Below are 17,375 nucleotides of genomic sequence, written 5' to 3'. Positions count from 1 at the left end.
TTACTTTAATTTTTCCATCCTCCATTTAAGGATCCAAATTTCATGATGCACAAATCCATATGAAAAATATGGATTATTCTACCAACATTGGAGGGTTTTCAGTTGTACTACTATCAAATGGTCAAGCCTGTTTTATTACTGCTACTACATTGAAGTTTGATCCTCATGTATGTAATGATTCCTTTTTGTTGTGTGAATTATTAAAAGTTTATGTACACATAAAAATTTATTGTATAGAATGTTTTGATAGTATTGAGTAAGAAAAAATATTTTCTTCACCTTATATTTATATGTTAGTTTTAAGTTTTGAAAGTTCATAGCTCTTTTCTGGAGCAGAATTATATCTAATGCATTACAACAAAACTTTTGACAGTTGCAAATGTTTTGTGAGTATTGCCAAATATAAACGACTCTCATTAATTAAACCATTACCATTATTTTTTATGACCAATCATTTTCATTCTTGCACACTGAATTCTCAAAAAGAAGCCTTAATTAGTTATATATAAAATTATGTATGCATGCTTGCGTAATGAAACAGAAATTGTTTACAAGAAAGAAGAAATGTTGCAAAGAAATGTGAATAAATTGTATACTTAAATTGTAATTTATATTACAATTTATGTAAAGCATAATTTGTGCTGTGACATATATCATAGTTTTGTGCATTTCTGTTTTAGGAGCCTAGAGTAAATAAGCAAAACTTGTAGTTTTATTTAATTTATGTAAAACTTTAATGTAGTTTTTTCTGATGTACATATATTCAAATAACTGATGATGAAAACAATATAGCTTAAAGAGGTTTTATCAACTGAATGCCTTTATTAAACCCCCAACATTTTTGACTAGGGTAGAATAATTTTTTCAGTGGCAGTGAATTAAAACAGAAGTATTTAAAATAGAATATTTATGAAACTTTTTCGAATAAAAAACAAAAGACATAAAATACGGAAATTCTGAAGTAGTCAAAGAATATGCTTTTATTTATGATATTCATTCAATCACACATTTTTATAAATTCAAGCAAAATTTTATTGTTTTGAGTTTTTAAATTTGTTATCAATATCAAACTTTTTTTATCTAATTATTTTTAAAATATGATATGGTTTTAAGTAGATTTTTTCCAGCAATTATTATTTATGATAAGAGTCTTAAGTTTTTTTTTTCTTAGTAACTATTTTGTATTTCTTGCAGCAAGTTTTTGGAATCTTTGCTAATGATGCTCAGAATGCTACTTGTACAGCTGTGAATCATAGGTTTCGACTCATTACTTATGGGCAAACAAAGTATGCCTAATTTTATTATTTTTTTTATTATCTGCACTATCGATAGCGTTTTGTATTTTAATTGCTAAGTTTATTTATTACTGAGTTCAGTTATTAATGATTTTTCTTTTGAAATTTGAAATAACTGTTGTAACTTTTCTCATATTTTTTTTTTGTGAGAATGAAATATGTGAGCCTTTGTATGGCTGTTTCTTTTCATCTTTTGCAAGAGTAAAATTATATTATTGCTAGTTTTTTTTTAATATATCAATTGTTTTTTTAACCTTTACCTGTAATCTGTCAATTATTGTATGACAAGCAAGACAATATAGCAAAGAAAAATTAAAACATTATCCAAAGGAATTGTCAGTGCTATAAAATAGAAAATTTTTGAGAATATTAGAGCATATACTGAGGTACTCTTCAGTCGTAGACATGTAGTGGTTGCAAAGAAAGCAGGTTTTTGTATAAACTAGTTCCATTTTATACTGATATGATGGTTTTGCGAGATCTATTATTTATTAAAAGATCATGAAAAAACAAAATATATTCTCTGTTATGACTTAAATTGTTTTGTTTGAATAAAAGGAATTACAATCTTATAAAAATTTTACTTAAATATCTTGTTAGAAAATTAGCTTAAAGGCTATTTCTAGTTCTAAACAAATGAATAGAAATGGTATTATTATGCAAATCTGTGACAGTTTTTTTCCTTGTACAAATATTTGTTTTTTGTTTAAAAGGGAATAAATTAATTGACAGAAAAATAAATAAATTTGATCTTTAATGTATGCTTGAATTGTCGTTCCTTTCATTTCCCAGTTCATAGAAAATCTAACTAATCATCACCACCTAATCATCAAATACTTTATCTCGAATCCCTTAATTTAATTAAATGTCATTAAACTATTTTTACCTGAAGATTGCAGTTAATTTTTTTATTAAATAGTGTTTGTTTTGATCTTTGTTTCCCTTAGAAGCATATTATCCTGAAAATTCTATTTTATGGACTTGTTGAGATTTTGAAAATACTCAACCATTATATTACAATTCTTATATTAATGTGATTATTCATACTTCTTAATTTTTTGTTATTTAAAATTTTTTTAAACTATGCTTTTGTTAATTATATGTTTTTTTAATACAATTTCAGGGCTCAAGGGATAATTTTCTGCATTGATGATTTAACAGGTGCTCTACAATCCACACATCAATTAGTATTATCCAGTAAAGACTTTCCTGGTAAACTAATCATTCTTATTATCTGTAATTTAAGTTTTTCGCACCTTTATTGGCTCTGTTTGTTTGCTTTAATGAAAGGTTTCTAATGTATATAAATAGATTTTGAAACAGCTGCTGGAGCCGTATCAAATTTGAAATGGACTCCTGATGGAGGAGCTCTTGCTATGACATGGGAAAAAGATGGATTTGCTATTTGGAGTGTGTTTGGTTCCTTACTGATGTGTAGTCTTGGTTGAGATTATGGGTAATTGATATTTCGAGCATAATAATAAATAATTGCCTAATACTTACTGTAGTTTATGGTATTAATTAATGTAGTTAAAATTGGAGATGAAGGAGATTTTAAATTTTACTGTTGGAACAGTAATCTCTTGGTATATATCAGTATTTTAGTGTGTGTAAAATTACCTTATACATTGGTCCTTATAGTTATCTCAAACTAGTCTCAAAGTACAACTCAAGTTTTTAATTTTTATTAAACTGTATTTTTCTCCTAGGATTTAAAATGTTTTCTATTCTCTTAAAATTGATTAACAAATGGTTCTTTTTCTTGATGATATAATGTAAAAAATGACACATTTTTTATTTTATCTTTGGTTAAATAAATAAAATGATAAAACTAAAGTAAAAGTTTTTTTTTTGTATTATTACTGATTAGCCTGTATAAGTTGCTGTAATAAATTTATGTCTAATCCTGAAAATTGCATTTTCTGAAAAATAGTATAGTAATTTTCTTTCTGTAGAGATGCTGTGACCTATCTATATTTAAAAGTTAAATTATCACAATGTTTTGCGTGATTGTGGTGCAGTGTATACTGTGATTTTATTTTTTCTATAAGCTTTCCATGAGAAGATCCACTATTGATTTATTCAAAATTAATATTTCAGAAAATATTAATCAAAAGTATTATTCCAGAATCCCTAACTTATTTTAAATATTTTGCTTTGAAATGGGGTATTCCCATTTTTAACTATTTTTTTAAATGTATTTTTTATTAAAATATGGCATGATAAGTTTTTAAATGAAAATAAGCTGACCGGCACCATTATCTACTTGTGAGGTAATTAATACTACTTGGTTACTTGAGAATAATTAAATCACTGTAGTATATTTTTTCTCCCTTGCTTTTATCTATATTTTTTTGAAAATATTTTATTTTCGAATTGCTAAAAAATTAGAAAATAACTTCTTTTTATTTCACATTTTGATTCAGTTTCTTTAGTCACTTTTTTAAAAATTAATATTTAATTCATTTATCAATTCTGATTATATTATTATTTTTGACTGAAAATAGTATCTGAGTTTTGAAAAAATATTTACAGTCATATAATAATAGAAATCATGATAGTTTCCCTCTACCATAATTTGCTTTTTGGTGCTTAAAAGTGCTTATTTTTTCATTAACAAAGTGATGTTTTTTTTGCTTATACAGCGTTTACTATATATACAGCGTTTACTATATATACATAACTATAAATACATTGTAATTTAATGCAAAATCTGTTTTAATATGGAGCTTTAAACACAGGATTAAAAGAAGGCATTTAATATGTTACTCTGTTTTATTAATCAGATTAAAAATTCATATTTGGAATTGTATAAATAACAAACAAAGCGTGCTTTTTATTTTTATAGGTCTGCTGATGTGATGAAAAATGTTTCCCTTTTAATATCTATGGTAAGTGGACTTTAATAATGTAATTATTTTTAATAAGTTTCTTTTTTTTGTGTTTGAAACCATTCCTTTGTAATTTTATTAAGAGGGAAGGATCTGGAATAAAAAACAAATAATATATTCTTTCCCTTCTAGAAAAACTTTTAACTTACCATTTCTAACTTATAAGATAATGTTTTGAAAAATCTTATGCACTATTATTATATTCCATTTTTTATAGAGTATGCAGTATGCATGCAGTTAAAAATAACAATATAAAAACATTTTTAATAATGAAGTATCAATCTTTCTTAAAAGTAAACATCCTTTCTTAAATTGCTAAATCATTGTTCTTTTAGTTTATCACCAGAAACATCTTTAAATATATGAAACCTTTTGTGCATAAGGAAAAGTACTAATAAAATTAAACTAGAGAAAATACATTTTAGAAATCTCACATTTATAATATTCCTTATCGCATTCATACATTTTATTGCTTTTAGCTTCCCATAATAATACATAATTCTTTACTATCAAAAGGAAAAGTTTCCATTAAATTCTCACAACTTAATACGGATTTCAAAGTTCTTATAGATCTTTATTTTTTTTATATAAGTAGACTTAAGTAATATTATTTTACGTAAAAATAGGCTGATAAGAATATACTTCCTTATCTAGAGTAATGGTAATGGATATTTTATTTCCGAAAAAAAGCTAAAAATAAAATTTATTGGTTACCAGTTTTTACTCTTTTCCATCTTGATATATATGAACTTTCAGCCCTGTAGATAGCAAGATGTTTTTCAGCTAACAAAGTTTCAACCAGTATGATCATTATCGTCATGAGATAGTTTTTTCTTTCTAAAGTATAAATAACTTCAACATTTTTATTAAATGATGGTAGAATTTCTGAATGACAGATGCAGGAATATAGTAGTTTAAAAAACTATTTAAAGGGATATTATTAACAGGACATAACATGATATTAAAATGCAAAATTAAAATGCCAAAATTTGGTTTCATAATTACTTAAGAATTTATTATTTGCGATTGTAGAATTTTTTTTAATATTACTAATATTTTAAGAAATATACTTTGATATTTATATAGCAATGCTTGACATTAAATGTACGAAGATTTACATACTGAAACATAAATATGTTTTGAATTTTTTAATTCTTTTCGTCATAGATGGTTTTTTAAGTTGTGTGTGCTAAATAAGTTTTGCGGTGTGTTAAACATTTGTTTTACACATTTAATATTTAAAGAGAGTGCATTAAAGGACTGTAATATAAATTCATAAAATATGAATTTTTTTATTCATCAAATATTGTTTTGAGCTTATCTTTTCATTTGTATAGCATTAAAACTTCCTTAATTTTTATATCTTTCTATTTTTTCAAAGGTTTGGTTGCCACTATTTCTAAGAGATGGAGAAAAGCAAGGATCTCACAACTTTATGTCTAAGAGAATAATGCTTCCAGTTCCTGTTTATATTTATCCTTTAGGTACGTATTCAGTAAAATGTAATATATCGGACTAAAATTACTGTAGAAAATATTGGGATTGCTTATGTTCAGATAAAATATCTAAATTTCTAATTACTTCGAAAATGAAATTAAACTTTTGGCATTAATGCATGTTAAATTTTAAAGTTAAGTTTACCTAAGCATATAGGGAGCCTATAATTAAAATTATACTTTTAGTCTTTCTCAGTTGTTTTTTTTTCTTCTTTTTTTTTCTTAAATCATCTTAGTTCATTTAAAGTTACAAAGCAATGATTAACGAAGACTAACAAAGCAATGATTACACTTTTCAAGTATTTTGGAATAGTAAACAAAAAATTCAGCAAAGCACCATCTGTCAGGGGACTGAAGTAAATTGACGTATAAATGAAAAGGTGTATAACTTAAAATTAAAAAAAGTAGTTGTTAGTAATTAAAATTGAGAACAAAACAACTAATCTATTCTTTTGCTAACTTTACTTTAGATAGTCCCAAACGTTTATCAAACTCTTTCTGAACGTCAGTTTTTTTTTTAATAAATGTGTAACTCTTTCAATCTTTTTGAAGGAAATGTTAAAAAATAAGTATTAAATTTTAAAAATGGCAGGCAATAGGCAAGTTGCATACTAAGGGAGTGAACAAGAGGAATATGGGAGGCATAAAAAATTTGATTGCCATAGGTTTGCACTTATATACTGCTTATTAACTCACTCCCTCAATGTGCACATGTTTTTGCAAATGTATGGCAATCAAATTTTGTGTGCCATCCGCATTTCTCTCACACGTGCCACTAACCGTAGATGCTTTACCACATGTAATTTTCTTCCTTCCCAATATATATGAAAATATCTTATGCAAATTTTTTTAATGTTATGAATTAAGTGTTTTTTTTTATATATATTACTAATTGATATAGTTCTTCTTGTTTGATATGTAATCCTTAAAAAAATTAATGCAGAAAAGGTATTAAAACAGTTAATTAATTTTATCCATTTTGTTACAAGTGATAACTCTTTATTACATAATTATATAAATTTGTATTTGAATATTTGTAAATGACGTTTCTTAGAAATTTTTTAAAATCTTCATGGCAGTTAAATTAATTATGTAGTTAGTTGTGAATTAGTTTTGAATTAAATTTTATTACATAAATAAGTAAAATAATTATTAATTTAAAAAATAGAATGAGCCTCTCAATATTGAATGTATTTAAAATTGTGTTTAAATTGTTTACATGGTGGCTAAAATAATCAAGAAAATAACTCTTTTGTCAGAAACTAATTATTTTATCATAATCATGTAAAGTCTTGGAAAATTATTTTGTATTTTGTTAATATATATATGAACAGGGTGTCCACCCACCTGGAATTATCAGGGAATTTTTTTATACTGGAAAAAACCTGGAAATATCAGGGAAATTTGAATAAAAACCTGGAAAAATCAAGGAATTTTAAAGAAAAGCTGGAAATTTTTTCTTTGATATTTTTTTTAATTTCACTAAAATAAATTATTTACTAATTTTCTTAATTTAAATTATTTCATACATTATACCCACTTTTTTTAAACGGAAATGTATCGCCGAACAGTTGAAATATCATCAACTTAGCAATACTTTGCTTGCATCAAAATTTGCTCTATTACAGCTCTGTTAAACTAGAATGCCACATAAAATTCTCCCACGGTTGCTAAACAAATGTGGAAACCTTTGACCGCTATGGGAATTTAGGAAAATTTAGGAAAGATTCTGGTGGAAAAAGGGATTAGGATGTTAGCTTCTGTTTTTAAATTCTGTCCTTAGGCTGAATCCATTTATGGCTCAAGTTTGTTCCGATGCTTGGGTGGTAATTTTTTTCTATTTTGACAAAATGTTTTTGTATTTTTAACTTTATAAAATTCTGCAAAAATTAGTTGGTTATAACTTAATAATAATAGATTTTATATTGCACTCTTTTTCTGAAAGCTTTTGTATTCCCATTCAAAGAAATCTGTGAATTTTTTTTCTCAGCAAACCAACCAATCACACATTTTTTTACAATCGCTAACAGCCATGTTTGTCGACAAATTGTTACAATTGTTGCATTAATGCTATTTTTTTTCTATTTCATTTTAACCTTTTATAACATATTTTTATTTTTTTTAAAAAATGTTTTTTTAAGAACTAACTATATATTAATATTTAATTTTACTCTTTTGTTGGTCAATATTTGATTTTTAATTCAAAACATTAAAAAATAAATAAAAAATCTTGCCAAATTGTCAAAATAAATTATTTTTTTCAAGATGATATGTTAAAAAAATAACATTTTGAATGAAATATTTTATAATATAGACCAGGGATGGCGAACCTATGGCACGTGTGCCATTTATGGCACCCGACACAATATTCTGGGCACGCCACCGATCACATTTGTTATTACACTATGAGTTGTTATTACTCAAATGCTATTACACTATTAAGCATATGTAACAATTAAATTAAAATTCACAAAAAACACGCAAAATAATAAGCAATTATTAATGAAAAAAATTAACAATTAATGCTAAAAAAGCAATTAATAACCATAAAAAACAAGTTAACAATAAATAACTAACAAAAAAAACAGCCCTGCTTAATCTAACATCTTGTAACCTAATATAAGTTATTTGTCATCTAATCTGCAACAAACAGAAGTCACACTGATGTTACTTTAAGTTGAATTACGCGTATAACTGAGAGATTGAAAAATATTTTTTTTTCAATGTAATTAAAGAGTTTTGAGTTGATAGTATTTTAGTATTATTATTTTCCCAATAATCACGAAGGCAAAATTATTTGACGGCACGTCTATGACCTCATTAAACAATTTTTTGGAAAAAATGGCACGTTGGTGTATAAAGGTTCGCCACCCCTGATATAGACACTTTTCTTGTACACATCCTACACTTTATAAGAAAAAAGAAACAAAAACCTGGAAATTTTAAGATTTTTATCTGGAAAACCTGGAAAAATCAGGGAAATTTGAAATCTGATTTGAGTGGCCACCCTGAGAATTGCATTCACTAAACTCCTGATAGATAATAATAACAATCTTTAGCCCACCAAAAGTGTTTTAATCATCCTCAAAACATGTTTTAACTAAAGAAGAATCCGAAAATTTGATTTTTTTTAAACAGATCATTCATTAATGCTAGATAATTTTCCACTAAAAATACATTGCTCATAACAATTAAAGGTTATTGAGGTTGTGGGTTGATCTTGCACCTAGAGAACTGTTTGAATGACTGATACATTATCGACAGACGTAGTTGGCTATATGAGATAAAAATGACATTTGTTTGACAGAAAAAATGCGTTTTACTGAGCATTTGGGAACAAAAGGAAGAAAAAAGAGGTTTTTCCTTAAAAGAAAATAGTTTTTAATAGTGGAGTAGGGTTTCCCCGGACGGTCAGAAACGTAGCACACCTTTGAGGCATCGAGTCAATGAGATTATTAATAAAGGACTGTGATATTCTGTCTCACTCCTCCAGAAGAGTTCTTTCCAGTTCTTGGACAGTTTGTAAGGGTGGTAGGCGTCTAGCAATTCATCTGCCCAGAAAGCTCCAAACAGGCTCGATTGGGTTCATCCCCGGAGAACAAGCTGGCCGATCTATTCGTATGATTCCTTCCTCCAAAAGGAAATCATTCACTATGTTAGCACGATGTGGCCTGCAATTGTCGTCCATTGAAATTAAGTTATCTCCAACTGCTGCAGCGTTAGTGATTACAATAGGTCTCAGAATCTCATCCCTATATCGGCGACCGGTCAGAGCTCCATTTCGATTAATATGGATATCGGTGCGCCCATCAATGGAGATGCCAGGATAGACCATAACTCCCCCACCGCCAAATCTTGAACTTTCGTGCACGAACGCAGCATTGTTTCTAGTGCCACGTTCCCTCCAGATTAAAATACGCCTATTATCAGTATGAACTGAAGAACGGGACTCGTCAGAGAAAAGAATATTGCACGATTTATTTCTCCAGTTGACCTTGTGCATCCCGACGAAAAATTAAAATTCACTTTTGAGGGGGAAAAAATCTGTAGCTTTACAAATTTAAAATCCCCTTACCCGAATTTGGTAAGATTAATGACTCGCATATAAATTTAAAAAAAAATAGATCCTTAGTGCTATTCTGTTTTAAGAAAAAACGTTGAGGAGAGATAAGAGTCTTAATCATTGTTTAATAGTATGTGTTGTGTTTAAATTAATCATGTTTTTCAAAAATATATCTATAATTTTATTCGAATAAATATTTAATTATCTTAAATTGTGTTTTAACGTGCCAATTGAATCGGCTGTGAAACTCATATATATAGTTACTTTTAGGATGTTTTTTACCTTATCTTTTCTTCGTCCACTGTTAAAAACTGCGGGGATGGTTTATCTGATAATTAATTCATATCATTTTGTATAATCCCTGAATAAATTTTCAGTGTTTCATACATTACATATATAGTAATCAAACATAGAATACAAAAATATGAAAGGTTCAAAGTAAAAAAAAAAAAGAATTCAGGAAATTTTTTTTAAAATAGCGCTATTTTATTAAAGATGCACTGAAAAAAGAAGAAATAATCATTTAGGGAAAAAAAATCGAGAAAGTAAAAGCAGAACTTGTAAATGAATAAAACATTTCTTTGTCAACATGCTGTTATCATAAACTATTCTGCAGTTTCTGTCTTCATATTAGCCGGAATTTTACTAATTGAACTCTTTTTTTTTTGTATACTGCTGTAATTGAAAAAAAAAGTGTTTTTATTAAAATAAATTATTTTGTCATGCTAGACTAACAGGTCTCGCTCTCAAGGCACTTTTTAGGGATAAATATTTGTCTTCAACAGACGTATACAAACTTACGACTTACCACAATTAAATTTTTTTGTAGATATTAATGTAATAATTGCATTTTCAGCTTATTTTCGATTGATTCCCATTTTGAATCACACCTAAACATTGCACAGATACAACATCTGCATAAACCGGAAAAACACTCCAGTTCAAAATTTTTATCTATCTACAAGCTGAAGCTGAATACCAGTTCTTCGCTCAGGGTAGAAAATAGAAAACTAAATAATCAATATATCGATATTAAACAGCATCATCATATCAACATAAGATCAGATATTAACATAAATATATACCATAACAATTCATAGAGTTAAAATAATTAAAATTTTTTTATTTACTGTTATTTTTTGCCCTTTTCCATGACTTTACGTTATTAGATTAAGCGAAACAGAGTTTTTTTAGAAGTTCAATTAAACAAAATAAAGATTTATCAATACATAACGTCTGACATGCTGCATTCGGCATGCAGCTATTGATTAAGCCTACTAACGCATTATAGTAAAAATTTACCACAAACAAATTTCTCCATTAATTTTAATCTCAAAAAATAACTTTTGTTTTTTATTTCAATTACCATTGATTTTAAACTATTTAGTCTCATATAAATGTTACAAAAGCGTAACTATGAACAGAATAAAAGTGGGTAATACATGGGTTTAGATGTAACTTTGTGCTTAAATGCCATTTTTGTTGTTCCTTGAGTTTACCTAATGAAATAAACCAAAAACTGTTTCATTATAAAATACTTTGCATTATACGACTTTTTTTAATTATGTCTGAAATCTAATTTTTTGATTTTCTTCAAAAAAGTTTCCATATTTTCAAAAATTTTTTTGGAAAATGGCCTAATTATGATTTTTAATTATTATTTTTCTCATTTTATCTTGTAAAAATTTACACATTGTTGGGAGATTTCAAATTTGCCACATTTGTTTTATTTTCTTTTAAATTTTATTTTGCTTGATGATAACTTATTTAAATGCCACGATGATATAAATCATTTTAAATCAATGAATAAAGTGATGTGCTGTGGTGGCCTCCCAGTGAGATGATCCGGGTTCGATTCTCAACGATGGCTGATGAAAACTAATTCCACATCCGGCTTACACCGCCCACAGCACTGACCTAAAATAACCTCAGTGGTAGACAGATCATAGGTTGGAGTCTCTTTGCCATCAAGCTAACCGTGGGAGGTTTTCGTGTGTTTTCTCACCATGAAAAGCAAATGCAGGTTAGTTCCATTTGAATCTCCTCCATGAAGGAAAATTTTTCCTAATTCTTGATCCAGGAGTTCTCTTGTCTTCTGAATTGGGTTCAAAATTACAAGGCTTCGAAATTGAACATTAGTAGTCGTAACCGAAATTTGGGTCGGCTGTTCGACGATGCTTATAAAATCAAACTGGTTTGGGCAGTGAATGCTCAGGGGATAGAGCTTTTATCTTTAAATGAGGTGGACCAGGTTCAAATACCAGTGATGGCTGGTCGATACAATTTCCGCTCCCTTCTGGCACCAATCACAGTGCTGACGTAAAATATCCTCAGTGGTGAACGCATTATAGGTTAGAGTCCCCTTGCCGTCAGGTTAACCGAGGGAGTTTCTGTGGTTTTCTTCTTCAAGTAACGCAAATGGGGGTTAGTTCCATCAGAAGTCGTCCACGAAGGCAAATTTCTCCTAATACTTGATCCAGGAGTTCCCTTGCCTTCTGGTGGTAACCCAAAATTTGGGTCGACTGTGCAACGACGGTTATGAAATAAAATGAAATCAAACTGGTTTAAGTTTTCAATTCCGTTTATCTTAATAGTGATTTTTAAGATTTCCATATAGTTTTTTCCGCTCTTAAATAGTGGCTTGCTTAAATAGTACTTAAATAATAATAACACCTAATTTGTAAATTTTTTTTTTCAATTTAGTCCTTTTAAGACGATTCTAAAATTATCGATGAGGACGAACACTCTGCTTAGTATCAAGATGTTTCACTTTTCATAATAATGCATTGAATGTTAGTAAAAGATATTGACTTCATTGTAAAATGTAATTATTTTATTGTTTAATGTCATGTTTTTGTATCATACATTTTTGTATCATACATTAATCATTTTTAAATGTGAAAATTATCTGCAATCTAATTTAGGCGCCCATAAAGAATTGAATTTGTTAGGTTATTTTTTTACTTTCTTTTAATTTATTAAAAACTTTTTGGAAGAAACTTCTAATAATTTAATGAGTTTTTATTACTGATTTTAAATTTATAAATCTTGTTGTTTTTATTTTTAGAAATAAAGTTAAAACAAAATTTATTTTTGTCATTTGGATTTGGACATAAGTCAATCAAATTTGTTTATACAAAAAAATTTGAAAGGTTTGCGTATTTTATTCATTTTTTTAAATCATTTAGCACTTCGTTTTATTAGAGAGTATAATAATTTTTTTTAAAAAAATATTCTTTTCATATTATTTGTTAATTAGCTAAATATATTATCGAATATCACAATTTTTTAATTTTTAAGAAATTAAATCTTACTTTGTTTTTCGTTCATAATTCGGTCACTATGTAATTTAATTTAATTATTTATCTGAAATGATAAGGTTCCGCAGTGGGACTGATCGTTAAGACACGATTCCCTGCAGATCACCGAAGTCAAGCATCACTGGCTGCGGTTAGGGTGCGGGTGAGTGACCACTTGGATCAGTCTGTGTAGGGACCGAGGGTGTGCGGTATTGGTCCTCGTTAAACTGTTCATCCGTAAAGTGCTCGACTTCGCGTGCAGGTCGTCGAGCTACCGAAGGGGGGGTGCCATCCCGTCTCAGCTCAAAATTGTGATGGCACGTCTTCGGATCATCCTTAGGGATGCTTCCCAGACCGTCGCCAATAGCCCATTGTGCACCTCTAGTGTGACGTAAATGAACTATAATGGAACTATAATAACTGAAATGATAATAATAAAAAAATAGTGTTTTAAAAGCGTTTTTTTTTTTCTAAAATTTATTTAGCACTTTGTTTTAAACATACAAATAATTTTTAACGTTTCATTTAGAAATCGAACATTACGATCGAACTTAATAATTATGTAATTATATATGCATAATAGAGTACAAGAAAATATTAATTTGTAAAAAGCGCTTTAAAAAAAGTTTTTAGCACTTTGTTTTACGCTTATTATGAATTTCTAAACAAACATTTCAATAAATATTTTAAGTAAGATTTGTACATTGTAGTCAATTTATTTAATATCTTTCTTAAACAAAACATATATATCTTCAAATTTATAAATTGATTTAAATCAATCTGAGTATGAAGTTTTGATAGAAATCTGACTTTCTTTGCCTTACAAGTAAATGAAATTCAAAAATACTATATCGCGATGCAAAACTGACGATGCATCACGATATATAATTTCTAATATCGCCCAGTCTCAGTTAGCATAAAATTAAACTTTTAAATGTTTGAAATTAAAAACGACAAAACTTATTACTAAGGGAAAAAAAAACAGAATCAGAAAATCAGAATAAATTTATCAGGAAAAAAAAATCAGATAAATTAAAATAAATAAAAACAATGAGAAAATTCGTGTTTTTTTTTATCTTACTACAATACATAATACATAAGTCTATTTAAATACAAATTTTAATATTAAAAAAATTTAATGTTCATAGAATTAAATTTTTAAAAAAATATTCTATTTAGTTAATAAAATAAATGCAAGTTAAATATTTAAGTTTAAAGAAAGTTTGTAAGATAAAAAAATATTAAAATGAAAACAAAACCCTTTCAGCTCAAAATAAGATTAGTAGGGAATATACTCCTACTTTCAAATATTAATTTTAAATAAATTATAAGAGGCAGGAGATGAGAGAAAAAAGAAAGAAAACATTTATTTCAAGGAACTAATTTTCCTTTATAATAAAAAACTACGTATTTAGATACTATTTCAAATATTGTGATAATTTTATATACTTAATCATCTGATTGCTTTTTCAGGCCATTAAATGAAAATTTAATAATTTTGTTTAAAGACTGCTCCACAATCTTGAACATGCCCAATTCATTCTGGAAAACAGTCTTTCTAAAGAAGCTATTGTTGTGGGCTGTATTAAACTTGGGCAGATAACTTAATCAGTTTTGGAAATTTGTCCCAGATGATGTCCTTTTCCTTATTTTAAACCCTGTGAATACGAATAGCGATGTTTGAACAAGATTTGTTATGAGTGATTTTGAAATTGCGTGAATAAAAAACTCAATATTTGGTTTTTAAATCGCGTGAATACGAATCGAGATCGATTTTTAAATTGCGCGAAGAAGACTCACAATGTATGATTTTTAAAAAGCGTGAATATGAATCGAAATATGTGGTTTTTAAATCACGTGAATACGAATCGCGGTGTATGATTTTTGAATTCCGAGAAGAGTAACAGCGTATGATTTTTGAATTCCGAGAAGAGTAACAGCGTATGATTTTTTAAGCGCCAGAAAATGAATAGCGATATGTGATTTTAAATCTCATGAATACGAATCGCAATGGATGATTTTTAAATCTCGTTAATGTCAAGCGTGATTATTAAATTGCGGGAAGAATCAAAATGTATGATTTTAAAGCGCGTAAATACGATGTTGTTGTTGTTGATTTACGTCGCATTAGAGCTGCACAATGGGCTATTGGCGACGGTCTGGAAAACATCCCTGAGGATGATCCGAAGACATGCCATCACAATTTTGATCCTCTGCAGAGGGGATGGCACCCCCGCTTCGGTAGCCCAACGACCTGCACGCGAAGTTGAGCACTTTACGGTAGCACAGTTTAACCAGGACCAATACCGCACACCCTCGGTCCCTACGCAGACTGATCCAAGTGGGTCACCCACCCGCACACTGACCGCAGCCAGTGATGCTTGACTTCGGTAATCTGATGAGAACCGTGTCTTAACGATCAGTCCACTGCGGGACCGCGTAAATACGAATCGCGATATATGATTTTTGAATCATCATGTGACTACAAATAACTTTATTTGCTACAAAATCGGCATGAATAAACCACGTCATAATTGGTTAGTGAAATGAGTGATTCGTAATAATATCGGGCAAAAAATATCGAAATTTTAAGAACCTCGTGGAAATGTCATTTAAATTTGCGATAAAGTTTGCGCAAAAATGGCGCGTCGAAAACGAGCTTATTTAAATATCCCATTACAAACTTTCAAGACGTAAAATGTATTTTTAAAAAAAAATCGCGATTTCAGGAACTGCGTGAAAATGGGTAGCAATAACTACCGAAAAGTCATTGCATTAATTTATGATAAAATCGGCACACATGGACCGCTTCGAAAGGGATAACTAAAATTCGTGCATAGTAATAATGCCCGTATTAAAAATATATTTTCAAAACTATGCGTGAAACCGTAGCGTTATCCATTGAAAAAAAGCTCTGCATTGATTGAGATAAAGTGTGTCAAAAACTTAAACGAGTAATTTCAAATTCTTTTTTTATTTTTCAAAAAAATAAGACTTTTTTTCTTTTTGGTTAGGTTACTGCCGGGGGGGGGGGAGCATTGAGAATTGGCGGGCCAGAGGTTCTGCACCCCTACATTTATGAAACTTAATTCCTTAGTTGCGTGTTTTCGCCGCTAATTATTTTACCAACTGTTTAATTATATTTTACGTTTTTCAAAATATTATTCTCGACACAACAGACTAGATTATGGTTTGGTTGGTGTCGTATCCTCTATTAAATCATATTTCATGGTGTGCTTGAATAGTTTTTATTATTTCTTTGGCATTAAAAGAATACAAATCCTCTTCCGTGGGGTAGTTTAAGAGGTGAAGGCCTGCAGCGACTGCAGGGCAGTTAAAAACATGATATGGTGTCAGTTCCACATTAAGACAGTTGCCACAGTTTTGATATTTTCTAGTCTTATCTGTCGAAATTTTCATGTTTTTATGATGTTTTGTTCTTAGTCTGATGAGAGTAGTGGCTGTCTTCCTATCGATGTCAAGATTAGTTATTTGATCATGGGCTTTGATTTTTAAAGGGGTGAATAGTCTTGACTTTGCAAAAGCATTTGCATCTGCCAACGTGGTTGGGATTGAATTTCGATTTAGATCTCTGGCATTTTTAGCCAAGGAATCAGCTATTTCATTGAACTCTAGGTTCACATGGGCGGGAATCCACTGCAAGAAACAATTTTTCCGGAGACGCTGAAGTTGTCCAAGTTGTTCTATGATATTCAGGACAAGGCTTGAGGTACCTTTGCTGAGGGCCTGTGAGACTAGATTATAATTTCAATAATATACTGATCAATTGTTTTAGTAGTTTAATTTAGGTTTTTGTTTAAATTAAAGTTCGTTTTTAGATTATTTTATTTTATAACAGTCGTTGAACAGCCGACCCAATTTTTGGGTTTGCGACTACTAATGTGCAACTCCGCAGTCTTCTAATTTTGCATTTGCGAACTAACCTGCATTTGCGTTACATGGGGTGGAAAACCATGAAACTTCCCTCGATTAGTCCGACGGCAAAGGGACTCTTCAGCACTGTGCTCGGTGCATGCAAATTTCGAGATTTTACTCTCGCTCTTGGACTCTCCGCCTTCCCTACAGCACCGAGCTTCTTTTATAAAAAGTTAACAACTATTGCTTTTTTATTATTACTATTATTACTTTTTATTCTAATTATTATAACTAAACTCTTTTTCAGAAAAAAATTAAGCAACTTTACTTTATTCCTCAGTTGAACCGAAGACAGGGTCATTTCAGAAGACAGGGAACTCCTGGATCAAGTATCGGGCGAAATTTTGCTTTTGTGGATGACTTTTTGGTGAAACTAACCAGCATTTGCGTTACAT

The 17,375-nt window shown here is 29.1% G+C and overlaps 1 protein-coding gene across 1 annotated transcript; it reads left to right on the top strand.

The window, feature by feature from the left end:
* The first annotated feature begins 347 nt into the window (after positions 1–347).
* LOC107449080 (guanine nucleotide exchange factor subunit RIC1-like) lies at positions 348–17,375 on the top strand. Its single transcript, XM_087162360.1, has 7 exons — positions 348–386; positions 1,195–1,286; positions 2,419–2,507; positions 2,607–2,751; positions 4,144–4,186; positions 5,568–5,670; positions 17,228–17,375. Exons 1-4 carry the CDS (start codon positions 348–350, stop codon positions 2,741–2,743), a joined length of 357 nt encoding a protein of 118 aa, XP_087018486.1. The 3' UTR covers positions 2,744–2,751; positions 4,144–4,186; positions 5,568–5,670; positions 17,228–17,375.

The sequence above is a fragment of the Parasteatoda tepidariorum genome, chromosome 4, assembly GCF_982258835.1.
Source record: "Parasteatoda tepidariorum strain Cologne lab strain chromosome 4, Ptep-v5.0, whole genome shotgun sequence".
Lineage (NCBI taxonomy): Eukaryota > Metazoa > Arthropoda > Arachnida > Araneae > Theridiidae > Parasteatoda > Parasteatoda tepidariorum.
Note: the sequence above shows the minus strand (reverse complement) of the source record. Positions and strands in the feature narration are given on the sequence as shown.